At 36.0% G+C, this 27,057-nt stretch overlaps 1 protein-coding gene across 1 annotated transcript; it reads right to left on the bottom strand.

The window, feature by feature from the left end:
• Positions 1 to 936: 936 nt before the first annotated feature.
• On the bottom strand, positions 937 to 27,057 carry BRWD3 (bromodomain and WD repeat-containing protein). Its single transcript, XM_019058793.2, has 27 exons — positions 26,823 to 27,057; positions 26,675 to 26,733; positions 26,550 to 26,579; positions 26,351 to 26,410; positions 24,525 to 24,771; positions 23,731 to 23,891; positions 22,614 to 22,790; positions 21,868 to 22,022; positions 21,206 to 21,358; positions 20,568 to 20,732; positions 19,735 to 19,936; positions 19,140 to 19,352; positions 18,293 to 18,518; positions 17,024 to 17,155; positions 16,119 to 16,260; positions 14,981 to 15,146; positions 14,418 to 14,672; positions 13,611 to 13,808; positions 12,804 to 13,008; positions 12,370 to 12,540; positions 10,030 to 10,277; positions 9,555 to 9,706; positions 8,901 to 9,137; positions 7,749 to 7,929; positions 7,068 to 7,182; positions 6,520 to 6,603; positions 937 to 5,955 (listed from the first exon to the last, which is right to left on the bottom strand). The coding sequence occupies exons 1-27, from the start codon at positions 26,860 to 26,862 to the stop codon at positions 5,141 to 5,143; spliced, it is 4,989 nt and encodes a 1,662-aa protein (XP_018914338.2). The 5' UTR covers positions 26,863 to 27,057; the 3' UTR covers positions 937 to 5,140.

The raw sequence follows: 27,057 nt of genomic DNA, 5'->3' as shown, positions 1-27,057 counted from the left end.
GAAAACCGACAAGGCCGGCGTGGAAGCTACTTCAACATTAATCTTCCATCGCAGTGCTAAGGCGCAACGATACAACTATTCGTACTCTACGGAATGCGTGAGGTATCACGCCACAATTGAAGGCGTTTTCGAAACTACCAACTTTTCATAATAGGATTCTCGTGTCGCATAAAATTCGGAGCATGAGATTAATGGAATGACTGATCTTACTAGCTAGTGCAACAGTTATGCGAGCATCTCCTTGTTTGATTTTTTTGGTTGTAGCTTTCGTCCCAGTTGATGAGCGTGTATTTAGCTCGGACATGCTTTCGATGTATCAAGCTTGTTAAACACACAACATTGTTTTATCACAGTACTCTCTTGTATTTGATTGTTGATTTGAGTTCGTTTTATTCAGTTATATTTTTTACTGCTTTTTTTTTTTTTAAATTCCTCTATAAAAATTATCCATTTGCTAAATACATCCTAGCTTGAGCACACTTAAACTATGCGGTCAAAACTACAATAGCGGCAAAGGAAAACCGACAAGGCCGGCGTGGAGGCTACTTCAACATTAATCTTCCATCGCAGTGCTAAGGCGCAACGATACAACTATTCGTACTCTACGGAATGCGTGAGGTATCACGCCACAATTGAAGGCGTTTTCGAAACTACCAACTTTCCTTATCGGATTTCTTGTGTCGCATAAATAGGGTGTCTACTAAGACTGTCTGGCAAATTTTAAGGTACTTTTATAGTACTTTTTCAATACCTTTCCAAAGAATTTAGTACCTCATGAGCAGAAAAATTCAGTAACTCTTTGGTATCTTTATATGGGAAAATTCGAAAATAATCAAAATTTACGCGCAAATCGCGAGAAAAATGATAGCCAGGAAATTCGTCTTCTTGTCTTGCTTTAAAGCTTTAATTGTTTATCACTTCAAAAAACCAAAACACTTTAATTTAAAAAAAATAAACTGCTTTAATTCTGACGGTAATCATTAAACCTACATTACTAACACAGCGCTTATACAAGTATACAACATAAGATCTCTTACAATAAATAAATACATACAAAAAAAGTAATTAGAAACTGAAACATGAGATCACAAAACAAAAACAAAAATTATAATAAAGAAACCTGATATTAAAATGGTGAGGTCTGTTTAAGATTCAGCCTAGTTGATGAAATACCAAAAAGTTCGTTTATTGAATTTTTTTAAACTCAACTACAGGTTTTCTTTTCCTCCATTACATTCTAATTCCTTGGGCTTGAAGAATACTTGGTGGTACCTCTAAATTTCAACTGTCAAGATAAATACACCGTATTTGAAGCAAAAGAAATAGGCAATCAAGTGCAATACAGAACAGACTATGAAGAAGAAAAACATATTTGTAACAAGAAACCTTGTACAAAATTTCCGATAAAATTATAAAAATTTGAGCAGTAAAATAAAAAATGATCTCAATGATGACAAAAATATTTAGGAGAAAAATGAAACGGTGAGAAGGAAAATTAATTTGTTTGACATAAAACGATTCAACTCACAGAATCATAATAAAATTAGTCTTGAAAATGCTCCTTGGTAGCAATTTACTGTCTTTCGAATGTTTTAAGTACCATTGAAGAATGTGAATGTAGTAGCTCGACTTGAATTTGAAGCAAACTGTAATCTGCAAATGACAGTATTTACCTTTAGTATTTGAGCACGAGAGTAATGGTCTACACCATTAAGGGTTTACAAATGGGTGTGGAATATTAATAACACCATTTTCAGCTAAAAATAAAGGTTATGTTGACTTATCTTACGATCAATTGTAGCCAAAAAACGTGAGCCATGTTGAGTATTCTGACAAGCATTTACACTCCTATCGGCAATTTATTTGTTTCCCAACGTAATGCTGGAATTGTGGTAAAATGCAAGTGTAAAATGAAATTAGTTTGAACACAAACTAAACTGATCTCTAAAAAGTATATGAGGTATGCTTAAAAAAATTGAACAATGATAAAGAAATTATTTCTCGTTTGTGTTAAAAAATTTTAACAAGCTGTTAGAACAAACCTCGGAAACAAGTGGGTGGTCTCTATTGTTTTATTTGAGAGAGCCAACATTAAAAGCAATATGTTTAAAAAAAAAGAATGACCCTTTAACGGTATTTTTCTCTACTTAGAATACATGTCAAAGCATTCGAGCAGAAACTGTTCTGAGTAAATTAATGGTTTTACACCAATGTCTCGGTATATCTCTTGAAAATTGGACAAAAAATTTTTGGCTAAAAAAGAAAAAAAATACTTATACAATGTTTTGAGAAAAATACATTTTTAGATACTACCTTACAATTTATATGATTCATGTCAAAAAATTTGGAACATCTTGCTTCTTGGTACAAAATTTAAGAAGCAAACAGGTAGAGCAATAAATGTCTATGACTAAGGAACTTATCATGTAGCCCAGGTATATTGTTAATGAACAGTAATTAACTATTTTAAAAGGAACGACTCAAGTGAATTATTCAGGCATTCTGTCATATTAAGCATCATGTTCTTACTTTACTTAAATCACTGACTAAATTCAGGTTTTTTTTTTTTTTTACGGCGTTCCAAATCATCAAGGTCACTAACAATACTGGATTTAAAACAGATTAATATTGAAAAATACTGACTGAAATATAAACAAATTAAAACAATTTAAAGCCTTCTTCAAAACCTCTGAACTGAGTTAAAAAATAATAAAAGAGTCACACTTGAGAGAAAGATCAAGGCTGTTTTTTCTCTTAGATAGTTGGTTTTTCCCTCTTTTGGTTAACTAATGTTAAAATTTCTAAAATAGAAACAAAAAGTGTTCAGCAAGCTTACCTGATCACGAATATACCCACACAGAGACCCAAAATTTATGAGTACCTCCTGGTAAAACAGAAAATAGGCATGATAAGGTTAGAACAGAAAATGAGGATGCATTTTTTTTCTCCTAAACATTTCAAATTTAAGCATGATTTAAAAATACAGAATGATTATTATTGATTGAACAACCAAACGCTATCCAGCAGGATATGTTACATTGATGGTTTTTTTTCAAATCATACAGAAAATAAATTCACTTTCAACTGACTGAAAAGTTGTTCTTTGGTCGTGAAGGTTTGTCTCTTAGAAAAATTTAACTTGGTTGCTAAATATTGTTCTTTGTTAACTTTCAAAAGGCAAGTTAAAAAATTAATATTCTTAAAATGTACGTATTGGATTAGAAACTGATGAAAATAAAAAATGTAGTTGTTTGTCCGCTTGTATCGACAGTCACTTGTTACAGTCTTTGAAAGAGCTTAGAAAAACAATGAGGAGGAAAATCATTGAAAGTTGAGAAAATGGTCTAAAAAGTTTACTTCAAACATTTGCTTTGACGATTATTCAAGTATAAAAAGTTAAAGTACAAGAAGGTCATGCTAAAGATACTTGGAACAATCGTGAACAAAAAAATAGCGATTGATATAAAACAGACCTTAATACTATTGCGCTTCAACATTTCAACGATCAAATTTTTTAAATCATCATCACAGCTTTTACATAAGCGAGTAAAAAAGGAGAATACTTAGCAGAGATTAAATCATTGCCTAGAAGAAAGGAGGGACCATAACCAACTGCAGGGTACATCTTGCCAGTGGATGAAACTCGCCGTTGCTTCGCCATGGCTTCAGATGAGAGAGAATGGCGCATGTTTACTTGCTCATTGATAATTTTTCAAGGGGAGGCAAAACAGATATTTCATGTCTCATTACAGACTACAGAATAAACAAATCCTGTGTTTTTTCAAATTTTCTTCGACAGAAATAACAATAAAAATCTCCATCTACTTATATCAATGATCTGTCACTACACACACAGACACGAAAAAAAGGTGTATTTTTTAAGGTAATTTTAAAACTCACTTAACTTCTCAGTTTTCTATAAGTTGACGCATTGGGGATAAGTTAAATATAGCATTATTTTTTCATTTATAATTTTGATCACTAACATGGTGACAAAGGAGTGATGTAGTTATGGCCTTTCATCTTATAGGCATAGATTGTACATGGTTGAGTCTAATTCAAACCATCAATTGAGGCCGAGAAAATCATGATTATACAGATCAAAAAAATTGCCCCTGGCTATTGCCGTAGGGAATAAACTTTTCTGAGATGATTATCAAGAAACACATGATAGCATGCAATGCATTGCTAGCACTACTCCTTTTAGAGAAATCTTTGAAAACGGAGACTCGCGGAAACTTCTATTTGGACAATGTCATTTATTTTGGGAATAGCTGGGACAGGAAAACAAATGATTGTCGAAAGTTTTTAACAGGGACTTACAATTTTATTTCAGGTTGATACCCCCTCCCCCTTTCCCGCGAGTTCATTAAAAATAACAGACTGATTGTTACTACCCGTTTTTAAAGATTTCTCTAACCTCATACAACCATACAATGAGCATTTCCATGCCCACACTTCACGTATGACAATTCCAGATTATGCTGTTAAATTTAAAAACTTGAATGGTTTGAAATAGACTCTGTTAGGAAAATTCAGCATTTATTGAAAAAGTGTATCTTCCATTAATTTAAAAATTTAAATAAAATGGCTACCTATGCGAGGGCTTACCTGAGTTTTCAGCTTGTCGGATATGTTGATGAGAGCTATATTACAGGAATCTTTTTCATTTCCAGTAAAAACAGAGATTCTGCTTCTACATTTTCATTGAAAATTTATCTAGTGTGCATTGCTTCTCATTCAGAAATTGAACAGCTTCAACAGGCGTTTAAAATCCCTTCCAAATATATTTTTTACACCTTAGTTTTCAGAAAAAAACATTGTTCTAAACCAAAGGACACTTTTAGTCCCTACATTACTTCAGGTAGAAAATCATTGATTTACTTGTGACAAGATCATCTGAGAAAAACTGTCAAATCGCATGATGCCTTTACATGATAAAACAAAATCAGAAGTAATGATATTGATATGCTAATGAAAGAGTACACTTCCTAAAATACTGAATCAACCTCACATAAAAATTTTAAACATTACTAATAAGAAATGAAAAAAATCAGTCTTCGAGTTGTGGGAAACTATCAAGGGGGAGCCCTACTATGATTTCATCTGAGGGCGAAGGCGGGGAAGGGGGTATCAAACTCTATCTGTCGCGAAAACAGGCTCTTGCTTTAGCCGTCAGTTTGCGTACGCGACCCCGGCTACTCATTGAAATTGCTGGCTGATTCTCGTCACTGTCCGAGTGACCATTTCTTTCAGCAGTACTACTAGCATCACTATGTTCATCATAATTTTTCCTCTTGCCTCGCTGAGGTCTCCGACTGCTAGGCTCACTATCGTCACTATCCGAGATTAAAATCTTTCGCCGTTTCCGTTTCTGAGGCGTTCTAGTTCGTGAATTAGATTCTAAACTGCCTTGAAAGGTGAGTTGTGACGTACTTTCACTAGTTCCACTATTGGAGATCGAGTTCATCGAGTTTTCGCTACTGCAGTTCCGCACCCTGCGCACGGCTCTAAGTGATGTTGCTGCTTTTGAATTGGAGCTTTTAAGGGGCGAATGTTTTTTGGGCGGTTGTCTTTTGTTGACTGTGATCACTTCATCACTGACGTCGCTTTCTTCCGATTTCATCATGACAGCATAGTTTTGCCTCACGCCTCTGGTCCGAACACGAGATGAGTCTGCTTCGTGATTTTGGTGTACTTCCTCAGGGCTGGAGGATTTGAGCCGTTTGCGTCCTTTCTGAGGAATTATTTTGTTTTTCGGTTGATTAGAGCTGGATTTTTCTTCGCTATCACTGGCTGAACTCTCGCTCTCACTATCACTATCACTTCCACTCTCTGAACTATCACTGCTCCCTGAGGTGTTACTGTCATCACTGTCTTGTTTGACAACACGTTTTGGCCTTAATACTCTGATGCCAGATGAGGTTGGTTCACAATCTAATGGATTCGGAACATCTGCAAAAAAAGCAGAAAAAAAGGGTTACTCAAAATGAGTTCCAAACACAATTCAAACCTTAATTTATAATTGGCAAAAAACATAATTACAATACAAATTCAATAAAAAGATAGCCAATTAGACTATACTTAGTGATGAGGAACTACTATTTTGAGCTCAATGAAAAAAGCACCTATCTGGGCAGGAAACTAATGGTACATACACTTTTTCCCGAATGAGCAAATATTAGCGGTTCCTTGATGCAAAATGTAATTCAATTTACGAAAAGCTCACAATTTAAGAGTTATTTTTTGAGTATTAAAAATATAAATCTATGATTTACTTAATTCGTGCACACTGAGTAAAATTTTGACATGAAACCGTCTTTTAGTCAGCTCTCTCTATGATTGAAGCTCACGGCTTACAGGTTAAACCTACAAACGTACTATGACAAGCTTACGTGCATATCTGTTTACATTTGAACCATCAAGACTGCAATATAAAACAAGAACGTAGATACTATATCAGTCTATGAGGTACATGTATCATATTTCAAACATCACATCAGTGTTCAGCTAACTCACCTCTACTTGTGCCAGGTTGAGGGCTTGTTGTTGATCTCTTTCTACTATTGATGATTCTTCTGGACGATCGAGCTTGTGAATTAACTGAAAAAAGATAATAAAGTGCAAATGAAACATCAGTCAATATTTAGAGTGAAAATTTTGACTGTCAAGAAGGAGTGTCTCATTTGTTCCAAGTTTTTTCGCCATTCATGGAGTATAACAGATCATAAGTACAACCTACTAGCAGCTAGAAACTTTCTTACCATTGCAGATAAGATAACTTCCTACGGCGTTTTAAATTAACATATGAAGAGACCTTTCCCTCAAATTTTTGGCAGCATTATTAGAAGAACTTGGTAGATCTCTCGTGATCAAATCATTTTGAATTTGATGATGTATAGAGGCCATTTTGTTATAATCCTGGACGCAAGTTCCCCCAGGACTCATAGATTCTTTAGGACATCACTAATTCTAAATACTGAGTTTCTCATTGGTATTGTGCAATGAACATTCTTTTCAGTAAACTAATTTTTGACCTGATAACAAACAGAAACACGAATACATACCAGCACCATTTAGCCTTGTTCTTGATCTAGTATGCTGCTGATTTTTCCAGCAGTTTGTTATCCGTTTTAGATGTTCCTCAGCTAACGCAGATAATCGGACTGTCATGGAATAAATCTGAAATGTGAAACAATAACATTTAAAAGGCCTGATCAAATCTTGGAATGGAATTCACAAAAATCTAAGTCTGGTGAGCATATTTTGATTTCTGGCAATAGATGACAAGAATGCAAAGGAGGCATTCTAGGAACATTTGGACGAAATAGAAAAAAATTTCTTAATAAAAAAGACAACTGCAAGAAAGCATTGACACAAAAGAATCACAAATTTTCTGAGATTCAAAGTAGGGCTGTAAGAGTGTTTGAATTTCGAAGCAAGTCGGATCTCACAAACTCCATTCAACATTTTAAAATCTTAAATTCAACTTGAAAAAATGAAAAAAAACTCGAACTAAAAAAGACCTTGCTCGCACAGACTTATTTTGGAGAAAATAATGATCTGAAATCAGTGAATAACTATAAACTCTGTTCAAAAGCCAAAAGGGTAATGGTGGCGAATATAACTGAAAAAAAATCTGAGCCCTCCTTTCTGAAATGCAGACAGAAAGTCAGAGCAGCATTTCACAATAAGTTGATTCAGATGATTTCTTTTTTAAAAATATGAACTATAAAATGAATACTTACTTTGGTGTGCTTGTCAGGAGTGTAGCTTTTAGCGTTTTCAAAAATTCGTCTTATGTCTTTACAAAATTCATTAGGATTCTCATAATTCCCTACACTCAGTTCATCCCTAACTGTTCCGAGGTCCATTGGGGTATTAATGATTTTATCATAGTCTGGATGCACAAGCCGATCCACTGGCTCTCTGTAAATAAAAATAGAATAAAAATTACAGGAAGAAAAAAGGTAAGTTCGAATTTGCTGTTCATAATGTGAAGTATGAAAGTTTATTCCTCACTTACAAGTTGATTTTGCAGGTTTTCAAAATATTTAACATTTTTTGAAAGAAACGTAGATGTAACATGCGCTGTAAAAGTTAATTTTATGTTGTCAAAAAATAAAAGGAAACTAAATACATTCTGTATCTGTAGCTGCCCAGAGTTATTTACAGCATTAATGAATCATGTATTGGAATAAACTTTCATTAATATTTAGCACAAATAGTACAATTATTCTTAACTAGGTGTACTAATGGGTCAGTTGCGTTGGTCACTGATTTGTGTTCTGATGCTTGATTCTTTTAGATCAGCTAAAAATAAAAAGATCCGTCCAAACTGCAAGTTTCTACGTTCAATATTGACTGAGATATCGCCACTTGAAAAGTCAGATTTGTGACGTCATCCACTGCGGTAGTGACACCCTTGGTTTCTTCCACCTTGCTTTCATCCAAGTTTCATGTGGAGTAACCAGTGCGTCACTGACCGATGAAAGCAAGGTGGAAGAAACAACAGGTGTCCCTACCGCGGTGGATGATGTCAAAAACCCGACTTTTCAAAGGGTGATATCTTGGTTAATATTGAACGTAGAAAGTTGCAGTTTGGACAGATCTCATTATTTTTAGCTAATCTACAAGAATCAAGCATCAAAACACGATTCTGTGACCAGCGCAACTAGCCCATTTTTGAAATTGAGGTAAATATTCTTCCAATCAATTATGTCAATGGCGAGAGGTAAGAATTAACACTCTTCTACGTTTTTTCATACTTGATGCATGTGGTTTTTAATTGGACAAATAGTTAAACAAGACTAGAATTAACAATTTCAAATTATCACAAGGATGATGAGCCACTCCATTAGAAATTACCTACAAAAATGAACTAAATAGTTAATACCAACCTGAAAGGTTCGCTATCTTTAGAAGCCCATAATTTCTCGAGTAAAATTTTGCACTCTTTCCTCCACTCGAAAGGCTGCCTCAATCCATTCCTTCGCCGAACTGAGTGTCGAGATGCTGATGTGCTAGGTCTTAATCTAGTAGAGGTTAACGTAACTTTTTCGTCCTCCGAGTCTGACGAATGATACGATTCTTGTAATTGGCGGTAAAGAGAAGGTACGTCAACTTCCACTAATTCCCTAATGAATCAAAATAAGAATTTTGCATAAGAAATGGAAGTTGATTGGAAAGGTAGCGGTTGAGGAACCTTCCTGGGAGTTCATTGACCCAACCTTCAATTATTGATGAAATCAAATGAAAAAGTGTTTATAGAAGCGGAAATAAGTAAGAATACAGACAAAAAAATTTAAGCCTGCTGATCTTGAAAGGGCAACTTTTTACTCTGCAAAATTTAAACCGCTCATGTATCATTAATGCCAAAATTAAAAAGTAATCTTGATGATAAAGAATGCAAAATTAAATTATTAATGCAAAATTGCGACACTATGATACACTCACAAAGTGTTACGGTAATTTTTTACATTGTTGTAGGAATACTAAAAGAATTAGAAAAGAGAAAAAAATAAATCATTGGCTGAGTGAGCAAGCATACTAACTTGATTATCCTAAGACAGATGTCTGTTATTATTCTGGCATTCTTGACAATAGTACTATGAGGCTCATTGAATTTTTCAGCATTAGTCGCTAGATACCGAACATCGAATTGTGCTGCTGTTACTCTCCGGTAAAATTGGTTCTCAAACCTTGCCTGAAAAAAAATTTGCATATTAAAATTTAAAAAAATTTAGATCACATACAGTGACAATTAGGGTAAAATGTTTCCTTTTGAAAAAATTGTGAATTTTTGCTTACAATTGGAAAAAAGAGCCGGGCAATTTTTCAATAGGATCCGTTTCAAAATAGACCACTAAATAGGGTAGCACTCTGACTTGTACTTCCTCTTCAAAATTTCATAGAGAGCTTGATGACCACCGCAAAAATTACTGTATTTAACTCTTTATCAAGATTTGATATAATCGTTAAGCACTGATTATGAAAAATATAAATTTCCCGCTCACAAGAGAAACTTACTTTGATTGTTGAAAGATCTAGAGGATACTCGACAATATACGCGTAAGTAGGGTATTGGCTGATATCGACAGGCACTAAAAATGGTTCGGCTATCGACATGGTCATCACTTGGTTGAGCCCGTGAAGGATGCGTTGACATGCTCCCTCTCTGTCACCGTGAGGCCACTCAGTCGGACGGGGATGGTACAAGATTGCCTCGATTTCTTCTGGTAAGACTGGCGCTGAACCTCCGCGTTCGTCAGGCTCACCTGTGCAGAAATGAAATAAATGAATAAATGCATGAACCTCGGGTGAATGTGATAATTTTAGGACAATGATAAATGTATAGGAAAATGTTTCAAAGATTTTTCACATTACACGCCAAAAGAAAAGCACTTACTTAGTTGTTTGGGCAGAATACCTTGAATGGTATATAATTTTTATAATTTAGATAATATGGTGGCTTCAGCCTCTAACAATTTCAATTTTTATGCTGTGTAAAAATAAGTGAGAACCCAATCTACTTTTTCCCTCATGACTTGATGCAATTTTTTTCAAAACCGATTATAAATTACTTACTTTTATTTTTCACACGATGGCCATTTCGGGCGGGCCGCCCATCTTCAGGTGACTGAAATGGGTACGGAAATTAAAATTCGAGAGTCGGGATAATAACCGCGTCAACGCGGCCACCTTCATGCTGAACTTTTAATTTCTGTACTCGTTTCAATCAAAGATGGGCGAGCAGCCTGCCCGAAATGGCCATCAGGTAAAAAATGAAAGTAAGTCATTTATAATCGATTTTGGAAAAAATTTCAATTTACATCAAGTCATGTGTTTATAGCGTCGATAAAGTTTTAAAAAATAGTGCATTAAGATACAACATACAAATTTTGCATGTTCCATTTGTAGCTTTGTTCAACTGGATTTTTTGCCATTTTTCAATAGATTAAAGATACCACGAGCCCCTGTTAGCTTTAACACAACCAGGGCTCTTCCACCTGTTCCACAATGGCCAATGCCCTGAGATTAGGTAAAAAAGTTTCAAAGTTTGCTCTATCAATTGAATTTAAGCTGCAGGTAGGAGACCATTATATTCCCTTTCTCGCTTCAAAACTTAATTGTCTCTGAAAGAAATTTCTCATTGCAAAAAAAAGGAGCATTTGATTTCAGATGTAAATCTTTTCTTGAGTCTGTTGAACACATCTCAAATTCTTAATGGTGATTTTACCATAAATTCACTAGAGAACGTTTCTTCTGACAAAAGTTTTACAGTCATTGACTACTAAAGATAATAAAGAACCAAAAATATAAAATAAACTAACAAATACAGTGCACGCTTGCTAATTTGAAGCCCTTTCGAAAAGCTCTATAATTCAAAGGCAAGGCTGATACCCTTGAAAAAAACCCTTTAATTCGAAAATTTTCAATGTAATTAGTCTCCCTCGATAATTCAAAATTTTGAGTGCCAAGCCGATTCGTCAATTAGCTCTATGATTTGAAGTGACCGGCTATGTGCACTCTATAAATCGAATCGACGTTCTGGACGCTCTGTAATTTGAAATCTTTTCGCCCGACACTCTGTAATTTGAAGTCTAATCAGCGGATAGCAAAGGAATGTCTAACCTTCTGTTTGTTCACCCAGGTACACGCCGCAAAAGATGAACTGTGTAATTAGAACTTAAGCAATACAGTGGTAGTGCATGTTTAATTGAACCATAATGGGAAAGTACGGCAAAATAACTTTTGCCCAAAAAAAAGAAATTTTACAGGCCGCTAAAGATGGCCAAAAAAAGGTGAAATTGCAAAATTGTTCAATATACTGTCATCAACTTTATCAGCAATTTTAAAAAACGAAGAGAAAATAAAACTGCAGTGCAATAGTGGTGTTACAAAACGGTACCGGTTCAGACTGTGAATTTCCACAGCTCAAGGAAAGCTTAATGAAGTGGTTTAAACAATGCCTTTAAAGAAAAAAGCAATACTGTACGCAGCTGAGTTGGGTATTGTAAATTCTCCGGCAGGTGATGGCTGGCTTTCAAAATTTAAAAATAGGCACTCAATTAGTTTTTGTAAGATGTGTGGTGAAAAGGCGGACGTCAGTGACAGTGTATGTCACACCTCTTAATTCGAAATTTTTTACCACCACTCTTTGTAATTCGAAATCTTGCCGATTCCAAAATCCTAAAATTCGAAAAAAAGCTTCAGTCCCTTGAATTTCAAATTAGTGAGCGTGCACTGTATGTAATACATATCTACCGCAATACATAAAATTCTCAAAAATCAAAGACGAAGCTCAACCTTCAATATGAAAAAAAGAGACAAAAGTTTGATAATAGAAACAAGGATTTTGTTACGTACAGTCTGGATCACAGGGTTCCAAGTCCCATGGACTCAGATTTTCACGCTCATTGTTGTCCCAGAGAACACGGAAACACAGGAAAGGAGAATTCAGTCGATTTTGGTCAGTGCGTCTAGATTCTATGGTTCCCCACCACCAGGCGTCATCAATCATACTACGGAATCGATCACCTATTTAAGGCAAAAAAAATAAATGATTAGAACACTTCCATAACAGAAAATTAAAATTTGAAAGTAACTCAAACTTAAAAACAACTTAATACTCGATTACTCACTATTTTCTATCAATTGAAACTAAGTTTACTTTATTTTTCTCCTCCTTTTCGCAATTGATACATTTATATTTCGTCATACAGAGGCAATAATATAGACACAAAACAAAAATACTTTGCATTTAACTTTTAAAAAAAAATGCATAATTTCAAATAACTTACCAACTTTCCACTGCCTGGCAAGAGCAGTATCATATGTTTGCCGGAGGACTAAAAAGTCTATCACATCAGGCATATCATGGTATTTAATGGTAAACATGTCATTGGTCAAGCGCCCGTTCTGTTTCATAATCGCGAATCGGAGACAACATAGCCGCGGAGGTTTAATTTCATACCTGATTCCGACTACTTTCACTAGTTCAGGTTCCTGCAAGAAGGATGAAGCAAAAAATAAAAAAAGCTAAAAAACAAACAAAACACTGATGAATGCACTGATGAATAATGAAATGTAGCTAATAGGTAGCTCAATCATTAAAAAATTTAGCATCAATAGAAGAGAAAGGCATTTAGAAAAACAAGCTGGAAAGTTTTTACCTTAAAATTTTCACCCCTCCACTGAAAATTGTAAGGTTTTTCTATACTTCAGTCTTATTCAACAATAGAGGTATCAAATTTAAATAAGTTCTGAGGCAGTAGGCTTTGATGAGTTTGTTCTCAATATGCCAGAAAAACAAGCATACAACGGCAGACTTGAATAAATATTAAAAAACACACCAGTCAGGATCAAAAATAAATTGTGACAAAAATTACCAGAGCAGTCATAATGAGTTCACCATTAGTTTGTCAACTTTAAATGATAACAGTTGACAAATGTACCCAACTTCACTTTGCCTGAATTAACTACATGAACGCTGAATTGTAGGCAGCACATTAGGGGAAAAATTTTTGTCAGAACTGGTAAATTCAATTCCAGAAATCACTTATTTTCTTTTCAAGTTACTAATTTTGGATGAGAAAAATTATTATTACCTTCATCTGTAACTTCCCCCAAGGATTCGCCATTCGATCGTTCACAGGATATACATTCTTGACCTTGACAGCTTCAAGATACAGCAGGTACCCTTGTTTGAAAAACACCAGTTCGTCACCCATTTGCGGATAGTAAGGTGATTTTTTAGGAATAACTTCTGATAACCATTCTGGAGGACGGAAAATTTCTGGAACTTCCTATAAGAAAATAAAGGGAAAAAACAAAAATATTATTTTGAGTCCCATTAACTCTGCTTCCAAGTAATGCATCAGGTGAAAAACTAGAGGTTTGAAATTAATTAACAAGTTAAAAGCTCCAATGCAGGGTTTTTTAGAAAATGAAATTAGCTGATATTTCTCTGATTTTACCATCACATTTTGGTAAAATTTCCTGACAATTAAAGATATATAAAGATATAATTTCGAATGGTTTTCTTGCAAAATAAGTTGTTCGAAAAGTCGAAACCATTCTAAGAAGCAAATATAGGTAACTTGAAAAATGTTTTCCTGACACTTTCATCGTTTTTCCCTGACATTTTCAAGTTTTCCCAGACATCTTAAAATTCCCTATTTTCTGATATTCCCTGACAGCGGCAGCCTTGCCGATGACGATCAGTCATGAGATTAGACAATGATAGGTCGCCATTATAAATAATGTTCAGTAGGATGTTGAGAAGTTAGTGTTGATAATGAATTAACAAGCTATGAGGAAGAACTTTCTACTACTGAAATTCTAACATGAAAAGTACGAAAACAAAATAAAATTTAGAATCTTCAGCAAAACTTTCATAAAGGTTGATTACAAACCTGCGGCAGTTGATTTTTGACGATTGGTGGCATTGTTTCTGCTTTCTTTTTCTTGGGTGGAGGCCTCCTCTGACGAGACCGCTTTGGAGGCTCCAAGTTGATTTGATTATCTGCTATCCAGTCTGAATACACGGAAGAACTGGAGGAGTCTGAGGATGATCCTGAATCGTTATCTTCGGATTCATAGGCGGATGAAATAATTTGAGCACTATCATTCCCTGAGTCACTGCCGCCAAGATTGAGATTTGAGGGATCCTATGAAAAAAGATTCAATTACATACTTTTTACTAATTTTTATGGACTGCTTAAACTGCCACCTCAAGGAAGAGTTGGATTTTAAAGATATGACTGTGTACAAGGAGCGGAAATTTATCAGAGGAGATTTTGATCAAGTCTGATCAAAAAATCAGAATTAAAATTGTTGATCAAAAATGCTCAAATGGAAAAGGATTCTAAGCATAGAATATTTTTAAGAGTTTGAAGACACTTGAGTAATGAAGTAATTATTTATTTTTTTTAAAAATATATGTACAGAGTTTATGTATTAATGGTTGCATACATACCTCAAACTGACTACTGAGCTGCTCTTCATGCGCTGCTCGAGTTCGATAGTTATGATTTCTCTTCACGCGTTTCTTCACTAATACAGGTTGCACGGGGGTGACAACTTCTGGTGGGCGCTTTGATTCTCGCCTATATTGATCCAATTCTAGGCCAGCGTAAAATCGTCTGAAAAATGGAAAATAATATAAAAACGACATCGAACCATAATTCTGATCTAGGTAGGACTATTCATACGAGAAATAAAATACATAAGTGTAATGGAAAAGATGAAGTTTATAGTGTTCCATAAATCTGAATCTTACACAGATGGAAGAACTCAACCAGTAGGATTGATAAAGGCTGTCAATTTAAAATTCCAAAATTCATTTCTAAACTCTCGTGATCTAGAGAAGTAGGAAACTAAACAACCAAAATACTGTCTGTAAGTGAGGGAAACATTATAAAGACATCGGGGTCTCAACACATTTTGAAGATGAAAGTTCTGGCTCATATTAATTACATGAAAAAGTTAAATTCACATGCTGTAGGCATAATTTGAAGCTAAACTCCTTCACCTTTGAAACAGTGGCGTGGCGTGAATTGCGATATATCGATTGTTATGCCATTTAAACCTATGGTAAAGAATCGATTATTAAGGTGTTCGCTGCAAACACCCTATTTATCGATCCTTTTCCATAGATTTAAATGGCATAACAATCATATCGTAATTCACGCCACGCCACTGCTTTGAAAGTAATAAGTTCAGGGCAAAAGAGAGGGGAAGCTCTCAGACAAGGTTATAATTCCTCTCTTTCAGCGAACTGACGGCAAAGTACCTGAACTGACTCAGGACAATTGGACGTATTCTACCAGAATCAATTCTAGCTGCATCGAATGTTGCCTTCTTTCTTTGATGTTTTATTTTTTAAAGCAGAAAACTATATAACACTGAAACTTGAAATTTTGTACATTAATTCTTCATAATCAAGAATAAATTCACAGAACATTCAAAGGCATTACGTAGTAAAAAAAAAAAAAAAAAAATCCACGAGAGAAAATTAGGCGAAGTATGATGCACTTAGGCAGATTCCACTTGAATTCGTCCAATCGGTGAAAAAAGATCGAAATAATCAAGGAGTTGATGAATCTGCAACTCACATCCTTTCAGACTTCTGTTTGAGAGATGCTGGATCCAGCGGCTCACAGAGCTGTCGTTGGGACCAATGGAAACCTTTCTGCTGCCAGTTACCGGACGACTGTCGCACACCTTCTATGTCCCCAGATCGCCTTGGACCTTGGTCTGCCAAAAAGAAAACATTAGATAAAACACATTAGAAATCACTACTGTTCTAATGTTGGGGGAGTTTTCCATAAGAATCAATGTCAAATTCTGCCAGCCACTGAAAGACAGGCAAACCTCCTGTTATTTTAATGCAGAGCACCATCATCATCTAGAAATTCTCTTCATGCAACAGGATTCTTTACTCATATCTTTCCTCGAAGGACATGAGACCTTAAAACTTTTGAAATTACCTGCTAAAGAAAATTTACTTCCACATTGAAGATTTGAAATTTTCGCAAGGTTGCTTAGCCAACTCCACAAAGTTTAGCAAGTACGAACTAACTGCATCCTTACATAAATATGATAGAAAGAATCAAGATTTTTTTATTCTTAAATGAGGTATGTACTAAAATGATTTTCTTGCAAAAAAAATTGACTCTTATACAGGCCAACAGTTAAAAATATTAATGAGAGAAAATGCTTGGTTTATTGTTGCAATATCATGTGTTACTTGCCCTAAAATTATTTTCTTTGCATGATTTTTGACTTACAGAAGCTGAAAGAAAGCTTATTTAAAAAACAGATGACGCATTACTGCAGTTTCAACACAAACATGCGTGATATTTTACTACATCCCAGACCCCCTTTCACAGTAACGGGATGGCCCGTAATCTTTCTACTTTTCTTCACCCAAAAGGCGCTTGTTGTTCGTAACTACTCTCAAGCGGAGGTTTCCACTAATTTATCAAAATAAATTTAGCTGAAGTACATGGACACTTACGAACACGAGGAGTTGGAGAGATTCTGGACCTGGCGCCTTGTTCCAAATTCTGGATTCGGGCATCTAAAACTTGAATAATTCGATCTAGATTTTGTTGCGGTTCATGCAAGCCTTCAATTACTTCTTGCTGACCTGAAGTGACAAGCACAATAGAAGTGAATGAGTCAAATGGGAAGAAATTGTAATATACAATGATCAAAAGATATTTGGAGAGAACTGACAAAAATTAACTTCAAAGCTTACTGTCAACAGAGAAAGAATAAAGATCTCGAATTTTGAACTGCAAAAAAATCAACATTAATCCATTGACCTAAAGCAACAGTTTCAGGACATCGGTCTAATCAACATCCATGTTTACAACATTTACAGTAGATTTTGTTCTTGTCAATATTTATGTGAGAGGTGCCACCATCCTAAGACTTATTTTGTACAGTGATTCATTATTTTTATCTTATTGTGTGGTTAAAAATTAAATAACCACACCTGATTCTCTAACAGGACTATGACAAAAGGGCAGCTTATTCTGAGTATCCAAAAACAAAAAATACAAAACCCCAACTACTGAATTACAGTAATGCGCCTGTTGCAAACTTTTGCTAGAGCAAAAATAAGAGTTGTTTCTTAAAGATAATGCCTCAAAAATCACGATGAGCGCATCGGCAAAGTCTGAAATGCACTCACAACTTCACAATCTGCGAAAGAAATTTGCGTTTTTTTGAGCCTCCCGCTTCAAAAATGATACTATGACACAGGTGAACATTTAGTTAGAGAAGTCGCTCCATCGTCGGCAATATTCATCATGGCCGACGCTTCCGCAGTTCCACGCGTAATTTGGAGAGTTCAAGGTCAATCAAGGCGGGTGAGGAAAATATGAACGTAAACACGCCCATTGTTATCTAGTCTAATCCTGTTCAGGTGTTATCTCATCCCATCACACGTGTTTTGGCAAATTGGCATCAGCCATGATAAATATTACCGACGATGGAACCACTCCTCTAAAAAAATGTTCACCTGTGCTGTAGTATCGTTTTTGAAGCAGGAAGCTCAAAAAAACCGCAAATTTCTTGCGCAGATTGTGAATTTAGGAGTGCATTTCAGACTTTGCCAATACACTCATCAAGATTTTTGAGGCATTATCTATAAGAAACAACTCTTTGTTTTGCTCTAGCAAAAGTTTGCAACAGGCCCATTTGAGCATGATGTAATTCAATTCCCTTCTGATTGGGAGATAATCACTGACGATTGTGAGCAGAAAGCAGGCAGACTTACCGGAGGCATTGAAAATTATGTTGGGAATGAGCTGATCAGCAGTGCAAAGTTCTCTGCCGGGAACAAGCCTTTGTAGCCACGGAGGGTACGGGTTGCCTTCTATGTCTACTAAAAACGGAGGTGCCATTAGGTGCGGAGCTATGTTGGTTTGTTCATCAAGAACGTTGTGCTGTGCATCACGGATCAAGGGTCGGTAATCGGTGTGAAAGAACAACTCTCGAGGTACCTAAAAATAACAGGAAAGGATGGAGTTAATGTCATGATGTTACATTACACAATAAACAACTGCAGGTACAAACCATAGGTGCCAATGAATTCAGAAAATGAAATTCCCTGACATTTCCATTTATTTCCTGACACATTTTGATGAAATTCCCTGACTTGTGGGGGAAACGCCAGATACTTATTAAAGACATAATTTGAAATAGTTGTGTAAAATTTGTTGTTCAAAACGTCAAACCCATTCCAGATAGTGAACAAAGGTGACACAACGATTTTTCCAGACACTTCTGTCATTTTCCCCATATTTCCAGGTTTTCCCTGGTTTTTTGGGGTTCCCTGCCAATTCCTGATTTTTTCAGTATTCTCTGACTGTTAGTGGCACTCCTGACAAACCTGATTTGGGAAAAATAGATGTACAGATACAATTATTTTTTAGTGCGTCTCCTGAAAATGTTCTGTACAAGATTTGCATTTTAAAAAAAATGCGAATCTTCGAAAAAATTAAAAATTCCTAGACCTTCACTCACACACCAGATAGGTAGTGGGTGTCATGCAGTGTGATAATCACATAGTTATGATAGTTGTAGAGAGGATAATTGTACATAGAGATTAGAATGAACTGTACCTGTCTTTCAGAATCACTAACGCTTAGAGCGTACATTAAAATTTGGCCATGGGAGTCGGTTGCAGCCATCATAGTCCCATTTGGTGACCATTTAGCATCAAATATTGCTCCGAAGCCCTGTCCTTCTATTGCATTTTGAAAATGACTTATTTTTTCACCGGTTAAAATGTCCCAAAGGAATAACTGACCATCATGACCAGCACTTAGGAGTAACTGAAAAAAAAATATAAGTTTCATTATTGACTGAACATTTTTGTGCAAGAAAGGTTCGGAATCGTTGTGAAGATTTGCTCCTTTGAGCTAAATTTGATTAACTCTACTGAAAAGGAGAAATGGTAAAAATGATATTGTCGCCTTCCGAAAATACATATTTATTGAGGAGAATCATTTTTCTTCAAAATATTTCAAAAAAAGGGTAAATAGAGGCCTTGAAAAGCACTAATATGAGTTAATCAAACTTTCCAATAGTGGCGAAAAGTGGAACCGGGCCATTTTGACAACTTAAGCCGGCTTCTGACTCTCGCAGGAAATAACTTGGCAAGGTTCTACTGTACGACAATGTTTAATAATACAAATGAAAGTTGGTTTCACTTACTCTTGAATCATGCGGATGAGATTCGACACAATAAACTTCATCGGAATGTCCTTTGAGCACTTGAATTAAATCACCCGTGAAGGAATTCCAAATTTTGAGCGTATGGTCAGCAACTGCCGTTATAACCCATTTGTCAGACACATCCCAGCTTACCATGGTCACTCTTAGGAACTTAATGAGTTTTGCGTCATCTTCAGACTCGCTGGAAAATAAATAATAGAAATAAATAGAATTACTTGACACATGATATTTATCAGCATTTCGTTATTTTAATTCTGTTTATTAAAAGGCTCTGACAAATCAAGAGCAGTGTCATTCTAAAAATCACACATGGTGATCAAGAAAATACTTGCTCATGGGTTAAATAAATTATGAGGTTATAAATTTTGAATTAAATCAGACTCAAATTAGCTCTCTTTTTCATTCGCTTTCACAAATACCAAAATGCTATCTGCACGAGTAGATGAAAAGATAGGCTCATCTAAGTAGAACATGGATCTTCGGTTAATTGTAAAATTGAGTTTTTAAGGATAGGTGAGAAATTTGATTTTTTCTTCCTCATTTCTTTCCGTTTTTAGACTACTGAAGGACTGAAATGACTGAAGGACTGAATTTAATTCCAATAAATGTGAGATAAGTTGACAGTTGTTTACATATGACCTTTATGAACATTCAATAGATTGACACACTTGTGAAAAGCAACATTGTTGCTCTCTATCAATCCTAGGTCACTAATGAGCAATGATAGCTCAGCCATTTGCAGCAGAAAGTAAACAACTGCCCTGTTACTTGACATGACTCCCGAGAGCAAGAAAATCAGGAATTTCACTTACCCAGATAATTTTTTGTTCATCATCAGCTGAATGTTCTTCCACTGTTGTCGTGAATAGTACCAAATGTTAGCGGTACCGTCTTTGGAGCCAGAAATAAACCTAAGGTGTGAATGAGCCCACTGTATACTGTCCACACGATCTGAGTGAGCTTCAATTTCCAGAACTCTACGATGAGAAGGAGAAGAAGGATGAATTAGGAGAGAATAAATAGAAATTCGGAGATAGGTAAAGGACAGCTGGCTTAATGATGGACTGATTGCACCAATCCATGCGCATTTGAGACACATTTTGTATTAAATTATGAAAAACACAATAATGGGATTTGAGTTCATTTTTTGGACAATAGGCGCTTTTAACTTTTAATTTTGAACATGGAATTATTTTATACTTGAACTTCATCATAGCTGATGATACTGCCATTAACTCTCTAAGTTTAAGGACTCCTTCAGGATAGATGTATGCTGAATTGTGATTCCAAGTCATATTGTTCTCATCTCCATGATAACAGACTTGAATGCTTGAACCAGTGAAAAGCGAAGCTCCAGTTAATGAAAAAGGAATCATTCATGTATGATTGAGTCATAAAACATGCAAAGCTGATGTGGAAACCAGGTTAGAAAAGAAGACAATGATTATACCGTGTTGGACCTTCCGGCTCATCCATTTTGTAAATTCGGACGTGGTGATCTCCACTCCCTGCAGCTAAAAACATTCCACCAGGTGAAAAACCTGAGCAAATCATTTGAGCATTGCCAGGCCTCATTTTTTCGTTGTACAAAATGGGCTTGGGCCTGTGAACAATAAGAAAGCTTAAAAGTTAGCTTGGGAGAATCATGGATTTCAATCGGGGGATACATACAGTCACGGTTTTTCTGTACCCCTGGTAAGAAACACTAGGATTTTCTAGCTCTTCAGATTTCATTTTGACGTTGAAAATGGCCCAACAACAGTCCCCCAAGAAGGCAGCATCTCACCTTCTTTGCAAAATAGGGAAGGTCAATTTGTTCAAATAAACAATGTAAAGAGCAGAAAAATAATTCATAATATTAAAATGTATTAAACTGACAACCATCAGTAACTGATAGGAACTAATTTTCCCATTAATTCCAATTTTCTACTTAGGAAACGCTGCTACAACCTAAAGCTAACTTGAAATGAGGAAAATTTGAATACTCTGGCAGTAAGAAAATTGGAGACCTTTTTTTTCCAAATGTGCCTGGTTTCACTCTTGAACCAGAGTGATTATTACTCAAAAAATAAAGTAAAGAGGGAGTGAAAAAAACTTGAAAATTATACTCACAGAAAAGTTGTTTCTTTTGAAGCACTTGTTGAATAACTCCAAAAAGCTACAGATCCATCTGTACTTGTAGAAACTAAATAGTGAACACCATTCACAATTGTGGGACAGAAATTGACACCTGTGATCATCCCTGAGTGTCCAGTTAGAACAGCAACCTACGGTAAAATGCGAGGATAAGAATCACTGACTCAAAGTTGACTTTAGTAGATAAGTGCATGCAGGCTTAATATAAAATCTGCATACATTGCAGTAGATTAGAGTACTTAGGGAGTATTCATTAATTTAGTGACGCGTTGTTTTGGCATTTAAAGTCCCCCTTCTCTCTTGTAACGCTTTTATGCTATTTTAAGTTTAAAAAAAAATATACAAGTTCATTGCACAGGGCAGGCGGCAGAGGTGCAAGGAATTCCACAGCACTGACATTTGCGGCATTTTTGCCTCACAAACTAATTCCTGATTTGCCTTGCGGCAAAATGTCTGACTTTATAGCAGAATGCTCCAACCATTTATGCCACTTTTATACCTTGATGAAAAAACGGTAATCTTCCTTGAAAAATGCCTCATGGGCCAAGATTTGCCTTAGATTTGCTGCGATCTGCAGCTCACTAGACCGAGCATTTTTTGCATGGCTGGCACATGACATATTTATAAGCATGACTTAAGCAAAATTACAAAGTTCATGTGCCCCTCCACTGAATGATAGCTACATTACACCCCTCTATTTTTGGGGAGATAGGTTTACTTACAGGATACCCAGTCTGAAGACACCATACTCGGAGAATTTTGTCTACACTGCCGGCAGCAAGCAAGGTGTTTTCGGTGTTTACAGCAATGTCTGTAATTTCAGTTGAGGCGCCTCTTAATGTTGCCAAAAGACGTCCATCTTTCACACTCCAAACCTTCACCAACAGGTCATCAGCACCCTAAGATGAGACAAATCCATTATAGACAGAGCGGCTTTAAAGAGCCAGGGGTTCGGTTCAGAGTTAAAATTTTGGATACAATTTACGAACAAATTAGAGACTAACAGTGTCTGTATTATCCACATCTGTAGTATATTTTTTTCTTTCTGCCTGAGCCTGAGTAACTGCATGAGTTTCATCCCATGTTTTAAAGTGAAAATTGAATGTACTAAGAAGTGATCCATCATTCGATCACCCACTTCAATGAAGTCTGAGCAACTTTTTGTGATAGTGTAAGAATCCTGATACTTATAACTTTGAGCAGAGTTCTAAATTCACCCAGCACCATGAGAAAAATGTCTCTAAAAATGAGACATTGGACCCTTAGGACTGAGTGCTTGCTTAACTTGGCACTTAAAAGCCAGATTTTCATTTATAAAAGTAAATTTTCAATATTGAAACATGGAAATTTATTCCTTCCTTGCTGATGTCAGAGAATAAGCGACTCCTTTTTATACCTTTAATGATAACAACATCAAAAGTTACTCAATTTAGTTGGTAATCGTGGAACCCATTCGAATAATTCACTCATAATAGCCCACCATCATCAGTCCAGTTCCGCGCCCTTTTGGCAAACGCCTTCATTGTTGTTAGCAGTTCTCTCCCTCATTGACGCTTGACTTGTGCCTTCTTCTTTAAATCCTTTGCCACACTAGGCTTCACATTCTACTTTCCGTATTTTGAGGGCAGAGGGGTTTTAGATTTGTTCTAAAAGAGGATAACTGTGTGTCAAAAATTGAACCAACCCCTCTCGCTGTATATATACCATAATTACTTAAACTTGCTTTCCTGTCGTACATTGGAAAAATCCTTCAATTGATATTCTGATGGTAAAAATAGTTAAATACAAATTATGTAATTCTACAGCAACTGGTTGCAAAGGAAAGGAGATAAGACTCACTGTTATGACATAATTTCCTGTGTTGTCAAACAAGAGGCAATAAACAGCTGAGAGATGTCCAAGCGTACAGCAAAGTTGTTGCAGTCTGGAATAGAATGCAGGAATTGTTACTTGCCGCCGTGAGAGAGGGCCTGAATTTTCCCTGCCTTGCAACACCTTGACTGTAAAAGAAAATGCACGGACCAATTACCGAAGATAAATTTTTATTACGAGTCATTTTTGTTGATGATTGCAGTTTACAAATCTTAATAGCTTTACATGGTAGATATTGTAAAGAATATTACAAAATCTTACAAATTTGTCATTCACCTGATAGTATGTTGAGACAGTGAAATGAACAGATTGAACTATTATTAGCTGTGATGCTGAAGATCTATGCTACCAAAGCCAGCGAGCCAGAAACAATAGACGAGAGCAGGAAAAGATTAAAAGCAATTCTCTTATCACATAGTGCCTGCCAAGTGACGGGTCTGCTAGTTTTTTAAGCTGCAGTTAGCCAAGATAAACTGCAATAATTTTGTAGAAATCACAGCCTATACATTCAAGTGGAATGCTTAATCTATTATCCTGCAATAAAGGCCTGATACCTAGCACAGTTGTGTGAAATCCTAACCTCAAACAAAAAAAAAATTGACTACATCAAATTAGAGTGAAACCATTCCCAGACCGCAGGAGAGCAGGTCTTGAGTATTTTATGAGGTCTGTGAATAAAAAACTATGACTAAAAGAAATTCTTCATGCGCTTGATTGATGAGCATCCGTAGTTGAGCAAGTCAAATATCATGAGTACATACCTAAGTTGTGACATTTAAAGCCAACAGGTTCACACAACGGTCTAGAATTAAGTCGGACGGAATAATCTTGAACTGGAAACCACTTCCGGCAAACATCATGAACTGTTCGTAGTAAAGACTGCCTACCAGCACCTAGGAGAGAGTTCAGACCACTGACAGTTGGTTTTATTTCTTTGTCAAGAATTGGCCCAATCCTTTGACATATTGATACTAAGTGATTAGCACCTATGTGCGTGAATTTTTGTTTCTGTAAAAAACAAAAATACAGAATGGTCAGAAAATTTATAGAGTGAACAAGAGAATGCGAAGGACACATGATACATGGAGAACGTCAAAAATAGGTATTTAACGAGACCACTTCATTCACAGAACGGATCACAAGATTGAAATTCAGTTAAAATACTCACTGTTTACAAGTTTACTATTACAAGTTTCTGAGAAGTGTAATGCTATGCAAGGTGTGTGCACATAGGCTCAACTTAAATATGGTCCTAAATTGCGGGTGCACGCAGTGGCAGACTTCGAGATATTTCATGAGAGAATAAAATGTAAACATTAAAATCCCCCACTGAATTGATATAAGTGTGATAAAAAGCTAGGATCAGAATCTAATTGTATTCTTATGGCCTGCAATGGTGCAATCTCATCCATGCTCCATACAGGAAATAGAATGAATTCTCAACATACATTTTTGGGCATTAATTTTCTTCAATGTCAATACTTTTTGTAGAATAAAATCCTACAAAGGAACATTCATTGGCTACATTAAAGTGATAAAATGGAGGTGGAAGTTTCTTACTTCCTTAAAATCAAAGCAGCGATAAGCAGACTGAATTGTTTACATTCTTAAAATCAAAGCAGCATTTGATTGAACCTAATTCAATGGATGATAAGGGAACTTTAGAATGTGAATCCACTCCAAAAAAAGACTTGAGTGAAATAATGAAAGAACCCATTTGAAGGATTACGCAGGCAACTAAAATATTAATCGGCTTCAGAAGTTTGAGAGTTAGAGTGGGAAAGAAAGTAAGGATGTAGTGTGAATCAAAAATTGAGGGAAGGAGGTGCGGAAAGATTCAGGAGTTCTTCAGAAGGATATTCCTGCGTTAGGCCAAACGCATCATCGAAAGACAATTTTCAAGTAAGTGGGGCAACGGAAACAAGGATTTAAAGCTCTTTCAGAGCAGGAAATCCTTCAAAATTGGGACAGTTTGCATTGTGCAGAGAGCCAGAAAAAGCGGCAAGGGCAGAGAAAATGCTGCCATAAATGCCGACAAAAAATCTTTGAATTTAGAATTTCCATTTTTTCAGGGGCCTTGTGAAGCATTCAGAGGAGAGGAAACAAATTTTAGAATCTGCATCATTTCCTCACAAAAATAAAAACAAAAAAAAAGGATTACGTCATATGATGCTGACATCTGATTGGTTATGAGTTGCTTGATGAATTGTGGTGTTTGGAGTAGGGATGGGAAAGGGGAGAAGGAGGAACCCCTTGTCAGCCATGACTTGGGAGAAGGGAGGGAGGGGAAACGCAAAGCATGGAGGGGAACCAGGAACGAGAGACTGAGCTCTCGAGAAACAAGAATGGAGAACGAAAAATTCTGAATGCATAACTCTCAAAAAAACTGTGATTTACACTTCAAGAAATGGAAACTTGATAATCCGTGGTAGAAAGACGGCAAAGTCAGGGCGAATAGAATAGGATACATTCGTGATGGCACGGGAAACTGAAGACACGGAACGGGAAAATAAAATTGAAAAAATCGAAAAATTTCAAAATTCAAAATTTGATAAATTTTTAAATTTTGGGGGGTCAAAACACTCACCACTTCATCGAAAGACTGATTGTGCTCCGAACCTTCCCAGTCCAACCTTTTGGGCAAAATCTGAAAAAAGAGGACACAAATATTAGTCAGATAGCAAAGGAAAGTCCCTCCCCACCCTCGAGAGATAAAATTTGACAACAAAAACCACGTGTAGTCGTGTTTACATCGAAAACTTTGATAGTGCAATAGGGATGCTCACCTCATACTTGACCAACTCCTCCTTCAGCACCTGAAAAATGACGAACAAATGGATTAGTTGGGGCTCAATAGAGCTAACAAAAACACTGCACAATATGGAGAGAACAACTGAGTAAAATGTGTTACCTTAGAAGTTTCACTGCAAGGCCCGGCTTCCAAAAATTTGGCGATGAGAAAGTAAAGCTCTGCAACAAAAAAACACGGTAACCGTTACAAGCGAGTCCAAGTGGATCAAGGTGAAACATTTCAGGCAATCTGATGGAAAAGTACTCACCAGCGGCTATTGCAGTTTTGTGGATATCTTCCTTATCCATAATATAGACTCCTAGACTGAATAATTTTCACAAGAAAGTTAAAGTTGTAATAATACATGTGGAACTTGCGGAGATCTACGTGCACTGTTGATGCTGTTGGCCTCAAAACTTTCCGAGAATGACTGCTGATTTGCCAACCTCAGAATAAGCCCGAAATTTTACTCCGCGGTCTAGAATAGGTCTCCCGACTTCGAA

This window comes from Bemisia tabaci, chromosome 5 (genome assembly GCF_918797505.1).
Source record: "Bemisia tabaci chromosome 5, PGI_BMITA_v3".
NCBI classification, from domain to species: Eukaryota; Metazoa; Arthropoda; class Insecta; order Hemiptera; family Aleyrodidae; genus Bemisia; species Bemisia tabaci.
This window is presented reverse-complemented; position numbering and strand designations above follow the sequence as displayed.